The following is an 18,392-nucleotide window of genomic DNA, read 5'->3' as shown; positions in this document are numbered from 1 at the left end:
TTTTTTTTGGAGAGGGAGTTTTGCTCTTGTCGCCCAGGCTGGAACAATGGCATGATCTCAGCTCACTGCAACCTCTGCCTCCCAGGTTCAAGTGATTCTCCTGCCTCAGCTTCCCGAATAGCTGGGATTACAGGTGCCCGCCACCATGCCCAGCTATTTTTTTTTGTATTTTTAGTAGAGACAGGGTTTCACCATATTGGTCAAGCTGGTCTCAAACTCCTGACCTCAGGTGATCCGCCTGCCTCGACCTCCCAAAGTGCTAGGATTACAGGCGTGAGCCAGCTTTCCACTTTGAAGAAAGGTAACTCAAATGTAGAAAGCTGGCACAGGCATGATTATGGTGCTTTCATGGTGTTATTGTTTTCCCTTCTTCCAACAGAGATGTGAATGCAAGAAAAACTTCCCTTTCTTAGTGAAAATTTGCGCACTGTAGGTGGCACCCAACCTGCTGTGTCAAGGGTTGGGAAGCAGTGGGGAGGGGTGGAGACTGTGGTGAGCTGGAAAGGGCGTTCCATGTCTAAAGGGGTGGCTGTGGCCAGCTCCAGGAGAGTGTTGTCTTGTGGGCATGTGAGTCCAGAATTGCGAGATCATCTGATTTTCCAGAAAAGCCAAAATTGTGATTTCTTTCTTTTTTTTTTTTTTTTTTTAAGAGTCAAGATCTGGCTCTGTCACTCAGGCTAGACAGCAGTGGTGCAATGTTAGCTCTCTGCAGCCTTGAATTCCTGGCCTCAAGTCATCCTCCTGCCTCAGCCTCCTGAGTAGTTGGTATTATTATTATAGGTGCTTGAGCCACTGTACTTGGTCATTCTGATTTTTATGTAAACATCTTCCAAATTAGAGCCTGTCAATAAATTAAAATTAAAAACAAAAACAGTCTAAAGGCCAAATTCAAAGTATCTGCAGGCCAAAAGCAGCCCAAAGGCCTCCCGCTAACCACCTCTTGTCTTGTTCAACCCCATCCTTTTACAGACAGGAAGCTGGTGCCCAGAGAGGGAAGGGCTCACCTGGCAGGTCTATGGGAGACCAAGTCCCTTTCCACTATACAGCAAATTATCTTGGTAAATTACTCTAACAACTTGGAGAGGTAGACATGGTGTTTCCCATTTTACAAATGAGGAAACTGAGGCTCTGAGGGGTGACGTAGCCACCTGGGGTCCTGTGCAGCCAGTCCTCTTGGACCTGCAGAATTTTTGCCCACATGGAGGGGCACAGCCGGAGTCATCCTAATCACAACACTCAGGGCTGGACCCCTCTTGTCCAGGCCTAAGGGCAGTGCTGAGGGCCATTGTTTAGGGGGTCTCAGCAGGCCAGGTGGTGATTAACTAAGGTCCCTCCCCCAACCTGACTACCCAGGCCCCAGGGCCGCACGTGGATGCTCCAGTGCTTCCTGCAGTAACTGGTGTCCAAGCACCGACCAGAGCTTATTCCTCCACCAGGTCCACCTTAATGCCAGCAGTCACATCCTGCTACAGGGGACAAAGGAGAGAGTCCTGCTGGTGCCAGGACCCTGTTTCCCTTGAGCAAGGGCTTCTCCTCCTGGCTTAGAAAACCCCTCAACACTTACATGGTGACCCTGAATAGCGGGTTGGCTCCTGGATCTGGCAGTGCTGGTGAGGAGCAGCTCAGTCCAGGTCCTTAGACCCTGGGCCTGACTTTGCCCTTGACTTGCTACATGACCTCAAGCTCCCTGACCCTCACTAGGCTTCTGTGTCCTGTTGCATCATGTAAGGCCATCATGGTGGTCCCTGCCAGGTCCGGTTTGTTCTATTCATCAGCTCAACCTCTTCCACGGGCATCTTGGGAGTGGATCAAAGTCTTGGCAAAGATCGACATTGTAACAATATTCCATTATATGGCGCTTTGCATCTTCAAAGCTCTAAGACTTACAGAGGGGAAGTTTCTTGCCTGGTATAGGGGAGAATTCCTGACTCAGCAGATGATCAGGAAAGGCCTCCCAGTGCCAGGCTCGGTCCTCGGTGCTCTACAGACTATATCTCACTTATTCCTCATAACGTTCCCATAATGACCTATGGATGAATCCTGTCATGACCAACCCCATTTACAAATGGGAAAATTGAGGCACAGAAAATGTAAGTGTGCACAAGGTTATACAACTAGGAATTGGCAGAGCTGGGATTCAAACCTGGGCAGTCTGGGTATTCAAACTGTGACCTCCTGGCTCTCCCACCCACCCACTTACGGCTTGAGGTCCTGGTCGATGAGGATGTCGTAGCCGTACAGCTCGAAGCAGTGCTTGTCACTGATGATCACCTTCTGCACACTCTGCAGGCTTTTGACAAAGATGTTGTCCATGTCCCTGAAGAGCGTCTCCACCACCTCGGGCCCGTGTTTGGATGCCAGGTACTGCCGGAAGCGCTGCAGCATCCACTTGCAGCCCTGGGCCCCAGGCAGCCAGGTTGAGAGAGGAGCCTCAATTAGTCAGGACCTGGCCTGGTAGGACCCTTACACAATTGCCTTCAGTGTTTCCCTTAGACCTGGGCAAGAGGGGCCCAGCCCTGAGCCCTGTAATTAGGATGACCCCAGGTGTGCCCCTCTTTGAGGGCCAAAAATTATTCATGTCTAAGAGGACTGGCTATGCAGGATCCCAGAAGTCCCTGCCCACACGGCCTGCGTAGGCCCCTTCCCTGAGCCTGACTTGCTGAGGACAGACCACACTGACCACGTGTGCATCCCAAGGCCAAGGAGTGACCAACAGGCTGCCGTTTTCAGGGGTGTGTATGCACAAGGGCCCCACTGTGTAGGATGGAGCCAGGGGAGGGAGAGAAGGGAACAGGTGTGAGCTGGGGACCTGCTCTCCTGTGTCCCCTTGGTCTGGCCCTTGACTTTGAGAAGTCTGAGAATTCTGTATTTGAACCTGGCCTTGCAGGTTATTTTACATAGATAGAGAAATAAAATATATCTGTATGATACATTACATTAATCGATTAATCCATTGACCAATAGAAGATTTCTGTCAAGGTAGGGGAATAGGACATTTTTTGTTTAGGGGTGTGTTAGTGTGATTACAACTTCTGAATACTTAGACACATGATATGTAGGCCTCCATTTGTAGTCCTGCCCTGAGCCCTGCAAGTGGGATGGGCAGGCCTGCCTCACTGGTGAACACAGGCTCAGACAGGCCTATCCTGGGCTCCTTGCCACTCTACCCTCCCTACCCCGACCCGGCCCTAGAGGGCTGCACCCGTGCAGAGCCAAGCCTGGCTTCCTCACCTTCTTTGGGTGGTAGTCAGGAGATGTTTTTTGCACAGCGACGTTGGTGAGGTGAACATCTGGGAAAGGGTGGTAGTCAAGGGTCAGTGCGAACAAAAAGGGCGAGCCCTGCCCCCCGAAGTTCCCAGGACTGAACTGAGACCTTGCTTGGGAATTGATGGGGAAGGCTACAAAATAGCTCCATGGTCGTGTGTGTGGGCTTTGGAGTCAGTTGGGCCTGGGTTCAAATCCTGCCTGCATCTTTCCTGGCTGTGGGCTCCTGAAAAGCCATTTCACTTCCCTGGGCCTATTTCCCCACCTTTTAATGGGGGTACATAGTAGTATATTGACCTCACAGGATTTTTCAAAAGGTTAAATACTGTGCCTCTTCCAGTGCCTGGCATAGCTGATATTATACTATGGCTTTTCTTTTTTTTTAAAAAAAAATCTTTATGATTTTTTTTTTTTTTTTTTTTTTTTTTTTTTTTTTATTAATCAAGAGGCGTGGTTCTAACAAGTAAAGGAACCAAATACAGAACAACCATCTCAGGACACACTAGGCTGTCTGTCACTAGAGGGGTCCAGGCTGGGCGGCCACTTTGTAGGAATATTGGCAAAGGGATCCAGCACTGGAATAGGGTTAGGGTGGCCTGGAAGACCCAGCCCTGAGATTTGGCCTCTCAGTACCATCACCATCATCACCACCAGTGACATCAGCAGCACTTTGCAGCTTACAAAGCATCTCACTTGTTCCCCAAATTATTCCCGTCTCACAGATGAGACCTTGGAGGCTCAGAGAAGTTAAGTGACCACCATTCAGAATACTTCTTCCTTAACATCTCCCCCCCACAGCTAAGCAGGATGGCTTCCTCAAACCTCCTTGTATTTGTTTGTCTGTTTGTTTTGAGACGTAGTCTGTTGCCCAGGCTGGAGTGCAGTGGCGCAATCTCAGCTCACTGCAACCTCCGCTTCCAGAGCTCAAGCGATTCTCCTGCCTCAGCCTCCCAAGTAGCTGGGATTACAGGCGCCTGCCACCATGCCAGGCTGATTTTTGTATTTTTAGTAGAGATGGGGTTTCACCATGTTGGCCAGGCCAATCTCAAACTCCTGACCTCGAGTGATCCGCCCGCCTCAGCCTCCAGAGTGCTGGGATTACAGGTGTGAGCTACCACACCCAGTACCAAACCTCATGAAATGGCCATAAAACCTGACTTTCTCCAGGACTTACTTGGGGCATTTCTCAGATGGGGAGGTAGAGGTTCTAGGTCTCTGACTCCAAGTCCCCTAAACGTATGGTTCTTCCAGTTTGTGGTGTATTGAACAGAGTAGGGTGGTTTCAACCTCTCTGGAGAAGGTGAGTATCCTCGTTAGCATCTTTTTCCTAGACATCTTCTTCAGAGCTCTTTTTTTTTTTCTTTTGAGACGGAGTCTTGCTCTATCACCCAGGCTGGAGTGCCGTGGCACCATCTCAACTCACTGCAACTGCTGCCTCCCAGGTTCAAGTGATTCTCCTGCCTAAGCCTCCCGAGTGGCTGGGAGTACAGGCGTGTGCCACCACGCCTGGCTAGTTTTTGTATTTTTTGTATTTTTAGTAGAGGCTGGGTTTCACCATGTTGGCCAGGCTGGTCTGAAACTCCTGACCTCAGGTGATCTGCCTGCCTTGGCCTCCCAAAGTGCTGGGATTACAGGCGTGAGCCACCATGCCTGGCCCAAATTTTTTATGTATTTTTTGCAGAGACAGGGTTTCAACATGTTGCCCAGGCTGGTCTCAAACTCCTGACCTCAAGCAATCCGCATGCCTTGGCCTCCCAAAGTGCTGGGATTACAGGCATGAGTCACCACATCCAGCCCAAAAATTAATTTTAAATGGACCACAGACCTAAATATAAGAGGCAAAACTATGAAATTCGTAGAGAAAAATAGAGGAATGAGTCATTGTGACCTTGAGTAGGCAGATCTTCTTAGATAGGACACCAAAAGCACAGATGACAAAATAAAAAACAGATAAATTCAACTTTATCAACATTTAAAACTTCTGTGCTTCAATGGGAATTATGAAAAAAAAATGAGGCCAGGCGCGGTGGCTCAAGCCTGTAATCCCAGCACTTTGGGAGGCCGAGGCGGGCGGATCACAAGGTCAGGAGATCGAGACCATCCTGGCTAACACGGTGAAACCCCATCTCTACTAAAAGTACAAAAAACTAGCCGGGCGAGGTGGCGGGCGCCTGTAGTCCCAGCTACTCGGGAGGCTGAGGCAGGAGAATGGCGTAAACCCGGGAGGCGGAGCTTGCAGTGAGCTGAGATCCGGCCACTGCACTCCAGCCTGGGCGACAGAGCGAGACTCCGTCTCAAAAAAAAAAAAAAGAAAAAAGAAAAAAAAGAAAAAAAAATGAAAGAAAACTCACAGAATGAGAAAAAAATTTGCAAATAATGTATCTAATAAGGGACTAGTATCCAGAATACATACAGGATTCCTGTAACTCAACACTAAAAAGATAATCCAGTTTAAGAATGGGCAAAGGATTTGAATAGATTTATAAGTGGTCACAAGCACATAAAAGGTACTCAGTATCATTAATCATCAGGGAAATGCCAATCAAAACCACTGCACATCCACTAGGATGGCTATAATGAAAAGGACAGATAATAGCAAGTACTGGCCAGGCATGGTGGCTGCGCCTGTAATCCTAGCACTTTGGGAGGCCAAGGCAGGCAGATCACTTGAGTCCGGGAGTTCAAGACCAGCCTAGGCAACATGGTGAAACCCTGTATGTACACAAAATACAAAAATTAGCCAGGCATGGAAGTGAGCATCTATAGTCCCAGCTACTTGAGGGGCTCAGGCGGGAGGATCACTTGAGCCTGGGAAGTCGGGGCTGCAGTGAGCCAAGATCACACCACTGCACTCCAGCCTGGGCAACAGAGCAAGAACTTGTCTCAAAAAATACAAAATAACAAGTGTTGATGAGGATATAAAGAAATTGGAACCTTCAAACAATGCTAGTGGAAATGTACAATCATGCAGCACCTTGGAAAACAGTTTACAAGTTCCTCAAAAGTTAAACATGGAATTATTATGTGACCAGCAATTCCACTCCTAGATATATACTCAAGAGAAATGGAAATAGGCTGGGCGTGGTGGCTTATGCCTGTAATCCCAGCACTTTAGGAGGCCGAGGTGGGCAGATCACTTGAGGTCAGGAGTTTGCGACCAGCCTGGCCAACATGGCGAAACCTCATCTCTACTAAAAATACAAAAATTAAGTCAGGCATGGTGGCGCACGCCTGTAGTCCCAGCTACTCAGGAGACTGAGGCACGAGAATCGCTTGAACCCGGGAGGCAGAGGTTGCAGTGAGGCGAGATGGCACCACTGCACTCCAGTCTGGGGGACCGAGACTCTGTCTCGAAAAGAAAAGAAAAGAAATGAAAACATATGTCCACACAAAACTTGTACATGAAATTTTATAGCAGCATTTTTCATAATAGCCAAAAAGTAGAAACAACTCCAGTGCCAACAATGGATAAAACGGTATACCCATTTTACTGAACGTGATAGAGCTATGCAAGGAATATTATTTGGCAATAAAGAAATATGAAAGGCCAGGCGCGGTGGCTCACACCTATAATCCCAGCACTTTGGGGGGCCCAGATGGGCGGATCACCCGAGGTCAGGAGTTCAAGACCAGCCTGGCCAACATGATGAAACCTCATCTCTACTAAAAATACAAAAAAAATTAGCCGGGCATGGTGGTAGGCACCTGTAATCCCAGCAACTTGGGAGGCTGAGGCAGGAGAATCATTTGAACCCAGGAGGCACAGGTTGCAGTGAGCTGAGATGGCGCCACTGCACTCCAGCCTGAGCAACAAGAGCAAAACTTGGTCTCAAACAAACAAAAACCAAAAAGAAATATGAAGTACTGATCCATGCTACAACATAGAAGAACCTTAGAAACAAGCCAAGTGAAAGAAGTCAGACACAAAAGACTGCACAGTGTATGAGTCCATCTATATGAAATGTCCAAAATAGGCAAATCCATAGAGACAGGAAGTGGCTGCAAAGGCCTGGGAGGGGAGTCCAGGGAGGAATACGGGATGATGGCTAATGGGTATGGAATTTCTTTGGGGAGACGATAAAATATTCTAAAAGCTGGGCATGGTGGCTCACACCTATAGTATCCTCTACTCAGGAGGGTGAAGTGGGAGGATCATTAGAGCCCATGAGTTCGAGACCAGCCTGAACAATATAGGGAGACCCTGATTCAAAAATAAATAAATTTTCTAAAACTGATTGTTTTAGAAAAACAATCAGTTTGGTTGTGTGGTTGTGTGGATATGATAAGTCATTTCATTGCATGCTTTCACTGGGTAAATTGTATGATATGTGAATTATATCTCAATAAAGCTCAATATATATCTCAATATATGAGGATTTTATGGCCAAATAAAGCTGCTATAAAAAATAGGAGAAGAGAAGGCCAGGTTCAGTGGCTCATGCCTGTAATCCCAGCACTTTGGAAGGGCAAGGCAGGAGGATCGCTTGAGCCCAGGAGTTTGAGACCAGCCTGGGCAACATAGTGAGACCAGTCTCTACAAAAAATTTTAAAATTAACTGCGCATGGTGGTGCATGCCTGTGGGCCCAGCTACAAGGGAGGCTGAGGTAGGAGGATCGCTTCAGCCCAGGAGATGGAGGCTGCAGTGAACCATGATTGTGCCACTGCACTCCAGCCTGGGCAACAGAGCAAGACTCTGTCTCGAAAAAAAGAAAAAAAACGAAAAGAGGATGCTGGAGCAAAGTGAGTTACTGGCTGAAGAAGACGAATAGCTCTCTTCGGATGAAGGAAGCACGGCTCCCAGAACTTCACACTTCACACACTGCTCTTGCCTGCTGTGCAGGAGACAGTGGGCCTCCTTAAGAGCAGAGGAGAAGGAGAGGCTAAAAGAAAGGGGTGGGACATGGGTCAGCAAACCTCAGAGCCTCCCGTCTCTAGAGAGGAACCTAAAACCAGGTCTCGATGGACCAACAGTCAAATAGCAAAGTAAACATACAACCAAATCCACAGAGAAACAGAACTGATTCATTGTGAAATCTTTAGGAGAAAAAGACTTTTCTTAGTTTAGAAATGATGGTAAAAATCACAGAAGAAACCAATGGACAAGTAAGCCGTCAAGCATGTGAAAATAAAAATGAACAGATGTCAAGATAAAAATTAAAGAATCAGTGACCACAGAAAAGATGTGTAGCAAATGCAATAGTCTAATGTTTCTGTCACATGAAAATCCCACATGAAGTAACAATAAAAAGTATGACTGTTTATGTACTAAGTAAAGGATATGGACAAACATAAAAGAGAAAATACAGCTGGTAGGACCCCATCTGGGAAAAAGCTCAAAGTTCCTAGTAATAGAAGATACATAATTTCAAAGGCATGCAAATGGGGGAAAATGAAAATTGGAAGAAATGCTAATTTTAAGGCAAAACTCTGCTTCCTCATCAAGTCAGTGGGATGTACAAAATCTTTTCATTTTGAAAACTTCAAAACTCACAGAATATTTGCAAGAGTCATATAATGAATGCCCCTATCTGCTTCACCTAGATGTGCCCAATCTTTCAGAAATGGCTGTTTAAAACAATTGTCCCCAGGACTGGGGAGCTGGGATGAAATGGACCAGTCAATAGGAGGGTAAACATATTTTATTTTATTTATTTATATTTATTTTTGAGACAGAGTCTTGCTCTATCACCCAGGCTGGAGTGCAGTGGCACAATCTTGGCTCACTGCAACCTCCACCTCCCGGGTTCAAGTGATTCTCCTGCCTCAGCCTCCCGAGTAACTGGGGCTACAGGCGCTCACCACCATGCCTGGCTAATTTTTATATTTTTAATAGAGACAAGGTTTCACCATGTTGGCCAGGCTGGTCTCGAACTCCTGACCTCAAGTCATCTGCCCACCTCAACCTCCCAAAGTGCTAGGATTATAGGCGTGAGCCACCACACCCAGCGAGGGTAAAAACATAAAAGGACACTTCTGGGAAGCAATGTGGCCAGATGGGCTTGACTCAGTATTTACACCTCTATGACACCATCCAAAGGAAACATCTTAAATACCGTAAAAGATTTATGAAGAAATATGCTCCTTTGCAGCATTATGTGTCACTATAGCAAGAAACTGAATACTTCCCAAATGCCTGCAGCATGGGGGATTAGAAAACCAGGAAACCTACTGTGGAATATTTTTGTAACAGAAAAAAAAAAGTCTACAAGGAAAATACTGCTGATAATGTTTAGTGCAAGAAAAGGTTATATTTATACAGTGGGATCATTTGTATATAAAAGGTGAATGACAACAAAATTCCCTAAAATAAGCCTAGAAGGAAATACACCAAACTAGTAAGCAGTTTTTGCCAGAAAATGTGCCTAGAGAAGGTTTCTTTTCCTTTTTGCACTTTTCTGAATTTTCTGATTTGATTTTCATGAGCTATACCACTTTTATAAAAACTATATCCTTTAGATGTTTTATGATGTTATTATTAGAGTAAGGCCTATCCGTTGTAGAAACAATTCATAATAGACATGTATAAAGTTGAAAATAAATGTTTCCTGACCTGATTCTAATTCTCTGCAGTTTTCAGAGTTAATAAATTAGTGAGGCTGGGTACGGTGGTTCACGCCTGTAATCCCAGCACCTTGGAAGATCAAGGTGGGAGAATTCAAACTGTTGAATCAAGGTCACACTCTTGAGCCTAGGAGTTTGAGACCAGCCTGGGCAACCGAGTGAGAACTCATTGCTACAAAAAACAAGTTAGCCAGGCAGAGTGGCGTGTGCCTGTGGTCCCAGCTACTCAGGAGGCTGAGATGGGAGGATCACTTGAGCCCAGGAGTTTAAGGCTGCAAAGAGTGGTGATCCCACCACTGTACTCGATCAGGGGCAATAGAGAGGGAAACTGTCAATCAGTCAATCAGTCAGTAAGATAGCTTAGTGAATCATGAACATCTTTTCATACTTCTTCTTAAACAGAAACATTCTTCCTTAAAGGTAAAAATGGGAACATGAATATACCAGTTCTCCATCTTACATTTTGTTTTTAACTTAGTCATCTGTTTTAAGTACCTTTCTATGTCATGATATTTCGACCTATCTCATTGCTTTTAATAGATGCACAAGATCACATAGATGCTTTATCATTCATTTCACCATCCCTCAAGGGAGATTTAAGGGATCAAGGGTGATGACTGTACGCTATTATATACAGTGTTTCAATGAATATTTTTGTATTTAGTGTATGTATAGGTATACTATATGTAAATATATATTTGAATAATTATATATAAACTATATATATTTATAATAAAGTCAGGTTGAAAATGTTTATTATTTTGTGATCCAAAATTATTTTAAAATTTGGTATGTAATATCTGATATGAATATGATAAAATATTAATCTGTTAAATCTGGATGGTAAATGCATGGGTTGTTATAGTCGTTCCTGCAGTTTTCTATTAATAGGAAATTATTTTCTATTAATATTTTGAGATTAAAAATTTAAAACAATATAAAAGAAGGGGTGGAAAATGTGTATTTACTCACTGTGAAAACAGCAAAGCCTCATTAACTAGTAACTAGCCCCAGGAGAGGGCTTGATTTGTTTAAAAAGTCCCCATGATGCCCAGAACTGTACAAACATTTTTAAGTGGGAGAGGAGGACCACTAACATTTACTGAGAGGTCACTCTGGGCCAGCCACTGTTTTAAGTGCTTTACATGTATTATTTAACTTTAGTAAAAAACAAAAAACAAACAAACAAAAAAAACTTGATGACTTGCATAAAATAAATGCTTGTTAGAATTACAAAATAAAATGAATGTACTGGAAGTGCTGACGTTGGCAAAATAGAAAAAAACAAATTGCAAAAAACACTCAGAAAGGTCTAATCCCAGTCTCACATGCAGGCAATGCACATGCATCACCTTGGACACGCACTCAACTGAATGGGAAAATTAACGCAGAGAGATGCACATGGGCTAAAAGCATTGGCTGGGTTGCCCACACCCGAAGCTGGGTAGCGTCACCCCTATTTCCATCTTTCCCACGTGCAGGTCATCTGGTCCTGCCCACTTGCCCCCTAAATATTGCTGGATTCTCTACCTCTTTTCTTCTGAGGCTCAGGCCTAAAGATCTTCTTTTGATGTGTTTAATATGACCAGATAATACATTCATATTGCTCAAAAGTTAAAACGCACACAATGTATGTAAGGAAACATCTCCTTTCTACCTCTGTCTCCACTCACATTTCTCTTCCCAAAGGCTACATCTATTTCCAGCTTCTTTTTTTTTGAGACAGTCTTGCTCTTGTCACCCAGGCTGGAGCGCAATGGTGTGATCTCGGCTCACTGCAAACTCCGCCTCCCAGGTTCAAGGGATTCTCATGCCTTAGCCTCCCTAGTAGCTGGAATTACAGGCAGGTGCCACAATGCCAACTAATTTTGTATTTTTAGTGGAAATGGGGTTTCGCCATGTTGGCCAGGCTGGTCTCCAACTCCTGGCCTCAGGTGATCCACCTGCCTTGGCCTCCCAAAGTGCTGGGATTACAGGTGTGAGCCACTGCACCCAGCTTCTTGTCTGTTCTTCCAGAGATGTCTATGTACAGATAAGCAAACATATATATATATATATATAGAGAGAGAGAGAGAGAGAGAGAGAGAATTTTTTTTTGAGACAGGGTCTTGCTCTGTCACCCAACTGGCACACAGGGGCAAAATTACAGCTCACTGTAGCCTCGAACTCCTGGGCTCAAGTGATCCTCCCACCTCAGCCTCCTGAGTAGCTGGGAGTACAGGCATGTGACACTACATCTGGCTGATTTATTTTTATTTTTATTTTTTTCATAGAGACAAGATCCCACTATGTTGCCCAGGCTGGTCTTGAACTCCTGGCCTCAAGTGATCCTTCTGCCTCAGCCTCCAAAGTGCTGGAATTACAGGTGTGAGCCACCACATCTGGCCAGATATAATTTTTAGCATGAACGAGAACATACTTTCACACTGTTCTAGACATACTTTGTTTTTTCCCAATTAACAATACATCTTGGAAATCGTTTCATATCAGGACATAAAGCACTCTCCCCATTCCTTTTTAACAGCTTCATAGTATTCCACTGTATAAAGGAGCCATTCATTTCATTGTTCCCTATTTTTTTCTCTCACAAACAAGGCTGTGCAGTGAATAACCTTGAAGCCTGTCTTGTCTTATACTGCAGATGTACTTGTAAGACAATAAAATCCCAGAGGGGGAATTGCTGGGTCACAGGGTAGGTGCATTTGTCTTTTAACAGATATTTGCCAGATTATCTTCAAAGGAGTCATACCAATCAATTTACAAACCCGCCAGCAACATATGTATTCTCCCAGCCTCGCCAGGACAGCGTGTTATCAAACTTTTGGTCTTTGCCAATCAGATGGGTGAAAATAGCATTGTGCTTGAATGAATGAGTGAGCCAATGACTAGGCACCAAAAAAACAGGCATATAAAGTGTTCTCCAAAGGGCTAAAACTGTCCAACCCTAGGAATATAAGTAAATGTGAATGTTAGGCATAGCACCAAAACTATCATTAGGCAAAGCAGTTTGTGGTGAGCTGCGCTAAGCAGAGTTGGCCTCTCCCACGGAATCACCCCCACAAGACTGGAAGCTCCCAGAGGGAAGGGACCAAACCTGTCTCATACACTGTCTCCTGTGCCCAGACCAGAGCAGGCACTCAGCAAACATCTGTGGGACAAAGGAGTTCACTTGCGACTGGCCAGAGTGTGGGAAGGGGTAGGTGTGTTGGGGGTGGTTAGGCAGGATCCCAGGATACACTGGTCATCAATGCTGTTCAGCGTGAAGCGGGTGTTGGAGAATCGGGCAAAGCCATCCCGGTAGAGCCAGGCCCGCAGCGGGATGTACTAAGGCAGAGGTGGAAACAGAGAGAGAGAAGGAAAAGGGAATATACTCAGGCACTCTCAGACCGCCTAGCTCTTGCACCTACCGTTTCCTCCACCCAGAGTGCCCTTCTGTCTTTCCCAAATCATCCTTCAGGCACCTGCTTTTACACCAGCCTTCTTTGATTCTGTCCCCTCCTTTCCCCAGGGGAGGGGATACAGAAGGAAACAAAATGAAGGTGAGGTCCAGGAGGACAGGGGTGGAGTCTGCCTCAGATACCTCCATATCCTGTGCCCAGCAAAAAGATTTGAACGTTGGCTGGATGAAGGTGAATGAATGGGTGGAGGGAATATAGCCACTCCCTGGTTAAGAGAGTAGGCTCTGAGGTCAGGCTGCCTGGATTTGAATCCCAGCTCTGCTGCTCACCTACTGTGTGACTTTGGGCAAGGTACACAACCTCTGTATCTGTTCCCTCATTGTAAAGGGAGGATAATAATAGAACTTGCCTCTCTGCGTTGTTAGGAGGCCTGAATGAGATAAAACCTGCTAAGTGCCAGGGCCTGGTACTTAGTAGGTGCTCCATAAATGTCTGCTGTGGATGACCGAATGAATAAAGAAGGGCAGAGAGAGGACAAATCTAAATTTTGGGGCATCTAAGATGGTAAACCTCAGATAAGTCTTCCTGCCCCCACCCTATCCCTAGATGTCCCTCGGGGCTCTCCCAGGCAGAGATAAAACCAGACAAGTTCATACAAGGTACCCCCAGGCCTCTTCCCCCCATCTCCCTAGTCCAGCCACCCTTTAACCCCTGCTGGAAGAGGGACTCCACCTTCGTTACTCACCGACATCACCAGCACATAGACACGCAGGTCAAACTTGCGGCCTGTCAGGCAAAGAAAGAAAGAATCTGTGCACAAATATTGATCGTCAGACATTGTGCTAGGTTTTGGGAAAATAGCAGTGGACAGACAGGAAACCCCACCTTCATGAAGCTCCCACTGAAACGACACAAGGGGCCAGGTGCAGTGCCTCATGCCTGTGATCCCAACACTTTGGGAGGCTGAGGCAGGAGGATCACTTGAGGCCAGGAATCCAATACCAGCCTGAGCAACATAGTGAGACTGTGTCTACAAAAAATTAGCCTCACGTGGTGGTGCACACCTGTAGTCTCGGCTGCTCTGGAGATTGAGGCAGGAGGATCGCTTGAGCCCAGGAGATGGAGGCTGCCTGAGCTCTGATCATGACACTGCACTCCAGCCTGGGTGACAGAACGAGACATGGTCTCAAAAAAACACAACAAAAAACTGCACAAGGTATAAAGAGAGAATAACGGGAGGCAGGGGAGGGGTGCATGGGGGTCAACGTGGGGGAAAGGCTTGAAACTCAGTGGCCAAAGACCCCCATGGGGAGCAGTGACCTTCATGGAGTGAAGGTGCCTGCCTAGCCCAGAGTGGTATAGGACCTTGGGCAGGAGGAACTGTGAGAACAGAGGCCTGGAGGGGGAAAGAGCTCGAGCCAAGGGCAGAGTGGAAGGAGATGAGGTTGGCTAGGCTGGCAGTCAGGGCCCATGCAGTTTTGGGGTTTTGTCTCACAAACCATGGGAAGCCATGGAAGGGTATCTCCTCCCTCTGGCTGCCACGTTGGGGTGGAGAGAAGTGGGCAGAACAGCAGCAGGTGCCAGTGAGGGAGCAGGTGTGGCTGTCCAGGAGGGAGAGGATGGTGGCCGGGCCCAGGGTGGAGGTGAGAGGAGCGGCCAGGCAGATTCAAGAGCTTATAGGAGCTTGGTGAGAACCAGATGTGGCGGGGGGAAGGGGGACACACCCAGAATGGCTCCTGGCTTCTAGCTGTGTCCCCGACAGAGAAACTGAGGAGTGGTGGGGGGATGGGAGGGCAGAATTTGGGATGTGTTGGGTTTGAGTGGCTGGCAGATGCCCAAGAGGGATGTCACAGGCTGCTGGACATCAGGATCTGGGGTTCAGGGGCAAGGTCTCGGCTGGGGACAGAAAGCTGGGAGTCACTGGCCTTTGGGTGGTGTTTAAGCCACAGACAGGATGGGGTCACTATAGGGGAGAGAGGAGAAGAGGCCTAGGGACTTCCCCCTGGGGAAGGTAATTGCCAGAGGACGTGGGAGGAGGCAACTGGCATTAACACTATTGCAATGACGTCCACATGCCTGATGAGCCTGTAGTTCCCAGAGCCCCAGTGAGAAAAGCAGACGTTGGGCTGCCTGGGGAAGCCCACCAAGGTTGCGGGCAGGAGGCTGGGTTCCACCTCAGGGCCTTTTGCCTTTGCAATTCCTCCTGCCTGCATTCCTCTCCCTCCAAATCTACCCACAGTGACTCGTAGTTGTCACTCAGATCTCAGCTCACGTATCCACCTCCTGGCCCCCATGTCACTCTCTGTCCCACTGCCCTGCTTGACTGACTTCCTAACACCCAGCACTGCATGGGACTGTCCTGTGGTTTGTTTTCTGGTTTATTGCAGCCTGCTCATCGGGGGTATAAGCTCCAGGAGAGCAGGGTGAGGGGGCAGCCAGTTTTCAGGGCAGTGCTGGCACCAAGTAGGTACTTTATAATATTTGTTGGATAAATGCATGAATGAGTAAGCTGGTTTTTAAAGGAGGAGAATTTTCCTGAACCAAGAAGGGAGTGGAATGGACATGCTGGGGAGAGGGTACTGTACAGGCAATGGCTAGGAGGTGGGAGACTGCAGAACCCATCTCTTTCCATGCATCCCTTCATGCCTGGTGTCAGGCTGGGCCCTTGGCAGGCTGCTGGTCAAAGCTTGTTGACTGACTGACTGATGACCATGCAATGGAAGAGCAGGAGCAGAGACAGCCGTCTCACCTCCTATCAGGTAGGGATTTTCAATGTAACGTTGAGCCACATAGTTCTCCACAGGAATATCATCTTTCTGGTCATCAGAGCTTCTTGTGTCCTAGTTGTAATAATAATAATAATTGAACATTTATTTATGGAACATTTCCTATGTATTAGGCATCGTGTTAGACACTACTTGGGGTAGCTCATTGGATCTTTAAATCAACCCTATCAGTACTTACTATCAGGTAAGTACTAATGTTATTTCCATTTCACAGATTAGAAACTGAAGCACAGAGAGGGAGAGTAACTTGTCCGAGTTCACACAGCCAATTAGTGGTGTTGCTGGGATGTGAACCTACATGGTCTGGGCCCAGAGCCTGAGTGTTTAACGTCTAGACTTGTGCTGCCCAGTAGGGCAGTCACTGGCCACAGGAGGCTATTTACATTTACCTTGATGAAAAGTAAATGAAATTACATGCTACAACATGGATGAAACTCGAAGACATAAGGCTAAGTGAAATAAGCCAGACACAAAAGGACAAATATTGTCTGGTTCCACTTAGATGAGGTGCCTGGAGTAGTCAAGTTCATGGAGATAGAAGGTAGATGGGGGCTGCTAGGGGCTGGGGAGAGTAGGGGATGGGGAGCTTGTGTTTAACAGTTCCAGAGTTTCAGTTTGGGAAGATGAAACATTCTGGAGATGGACGGTGGTGGTGGTTGCACAACAATGTGAATGCACGTAATGTAATAAAATAACACACTTCAAAGAGGTTACAATGGTAAATTTCATGTTACATATTTTACCACAATTTTTTTTTTTTTTTGAGAGTGAGTCTTGCTCTGTTGTCCAGGCTGGAGTGCAGTGACATGATCTTGGCTCACTGCAACCCCCACCTCCCGGGTTCAAGTAACTTTTGTGCCTCAGCCGCTGAAGTAGCTGGGATTACAGGTGAGAGCCACCACAGCTAATTTTTGTATTTTTAGTGGAGATGGGGTTTCACCATGTTGGCCAGGCTGGTCTCGAACTCCTGACCTCAAGTGATCCGCTCACCTCAGCCTCCCAAAGTGCTGGGATTACAGGTGTGAGCTACCACCCCAGCCCACAATTTTTAAAAAGGATATGAAATTAAAAATCCAGTCCTCAGTCACACCAGCCACATGGCAAGCGCTCAACATCCTGCATGTAGCTAGTGGTCACCGCATTGGAGAGCACAGATATCCACCATTTCCATCCCTCTAGAAAGTCTGTTGGACAGTGCTGCTTACACCACCGTGGGCCCCCGAGGACATTGCTCCTTCTCCACCTGCCATGACAGCAATGCTGTCATGCATCTGCACAGCACCTCACAGGCTGCAAACACCTCTCCCACCTATTGTCCCCTTCACTCAAAGACAAGGGTCACATGCTTGATGGGGTGACACAACAGCCCCAACAATGGCAGGCAGTACTGGCTCTCAGGGTAGACCTGCTCCACCCACCATTGTTCCCCACTTAGCTGTATCAAGACAGAAGCAGCCAGGTCTTGCTTTCCTGGGACCTGGGCCCAGCACTCACGTGGCTGCCAGAGGGACTGACAGTGCTCCAGCAGTCTGGGCCTCCAGGCTGCTGAGCTTCTTCCCTGCAGTGCCCTGACAGTTTCATGGGAGGAGTCAAGACACTGAGCACTGCTGTTCACCTCCTAGTACAGCAGGGGCTGGTCCTATAGGATTTCAGCCATCCTGCTCCTCCCACCCACCCTGCACCATCGTCACCACTCGGGTTCAGAGGGTTCAGAGGGCTTCGGTCATGTTCCCAAGACCACACATCTGCTGAGTGGGAGAGACAGGATTTAAATCAGGATTTCTACTGCACCGTGTCTTGGGACAAGAATGGATTGGGGTTGGGAGGGAGCTGCCCCTGAGGCTCAGTCTAGGCCCTGAGGAAGAGTCAGCCAAACTCTCCCCAGCCACATGAGCAGGAGGCCCAGATAAAGAATGTGCATTGAGCGCTGAGTGCCAGGCATGGTGCTGGGTGTGTGGATATGTGTGAGAATGTGTGTGTGTGTGTGTGTGTGTTTATTAGCTCACTGCATCCTCAGCAGGTACAATTACCATCCACATTTACTGGGGCACTGACAGGTGAAGTAACTTGCCCAAGGGCACACAGCTATTGAGTGACTGAGTGGCAAGGTCAGGATTTGAACCTGAACAATCTGGCTCTGGAGACCCTGCTCCAATGGGCAGACCTGTGGGCAGAGTTTCTCTGCCAGCCCTCTGAGCTTTGACAGCAGGAAGGAGGGGCCCCTCCTGCTGGCAAGGTCAGAGGAGGGTTCAGGGAGGAAGGGGGAAGAGGCAGGCTCACCTTCCTCCAGTCCATGATGTCCTTCAGCCTGCGGAAGAGGAAGATGCCTTTCCCCTGTGACCGGGCTACCTGGGGTGGGGTGGGGGCAGAAAGCCAGCTCTT

The 18,392-nt window shown here is 47.2% G+C and overlaps 1 protein-coding gene across 6 annotated transcripts in view; it reads right to left on the bottom strand.

Annotated features, from left to right (window-relative positions):
• The window catches only part of TTLL9 (tubulin tyrosine ligase like 9), a 79,297-nt gene that overhangs the window by 8,569 nt on the left and 52,336 nt on the right, over nt 1-18,392 (bottom strand). For 3 of the 6 annotated variants that reach the window (XM_017865012.1, XM_017865011.1, XM_017865013.1), the window contains 6 exons: nt 18,291-18,359; nt 15,974-16,064; nt 13,970-14,034; nt 13,063-13,150; nt 3,232-3,290; nt 2,201-2,397 (listed from right to left, as the gene is read on the bottom strand). In XM_017865012.1, coding sequence (XP_017720501.1) covers nt 2,201-2,397; nt 3,232-3,290; nt 13,063-13,150; nt 13,970-14,034; nt 15,974-16,064; nt 18,291-18,359 — 569 coding nt within the window. The remainder of the gene's footprint in view (nt 1-2,200; nt 2,398-3,231; nt 3,291-13,062; nt 13,151-13,969; nt 14,035-15,973; nt 16,065-18,290; nt 18,360-18,392) is intronic. The other 3 variants (XM_017865014.1, XM_017865015.1, XM_017865016.1) reach the window with 3 other exon arrangements.

The sequence above is a fragment of the Rhinopithecus bieti genome, unplaced genomic scaffold (genome assembly GCF_001698545.2).
Source record: "Rhinopithecus bieti isolate Rb0 unplaced genomic scaffold, ASM169854v2 scaffold_78508, whole genome shotgun sequence".
In the NCBI taxonomy this organism is placed as follows: Eukaryota; Metazoa; Chordata; class Mammalia; order Primates; family Cercopithecidae; genus Rhinopithecus; species Rhinopithecus bieti.
The sequence above is the reverse complement of the archived record's forward strand: the minus strand, read 5'-3'. Positions and strand labels throughout refer to the sequence as shown.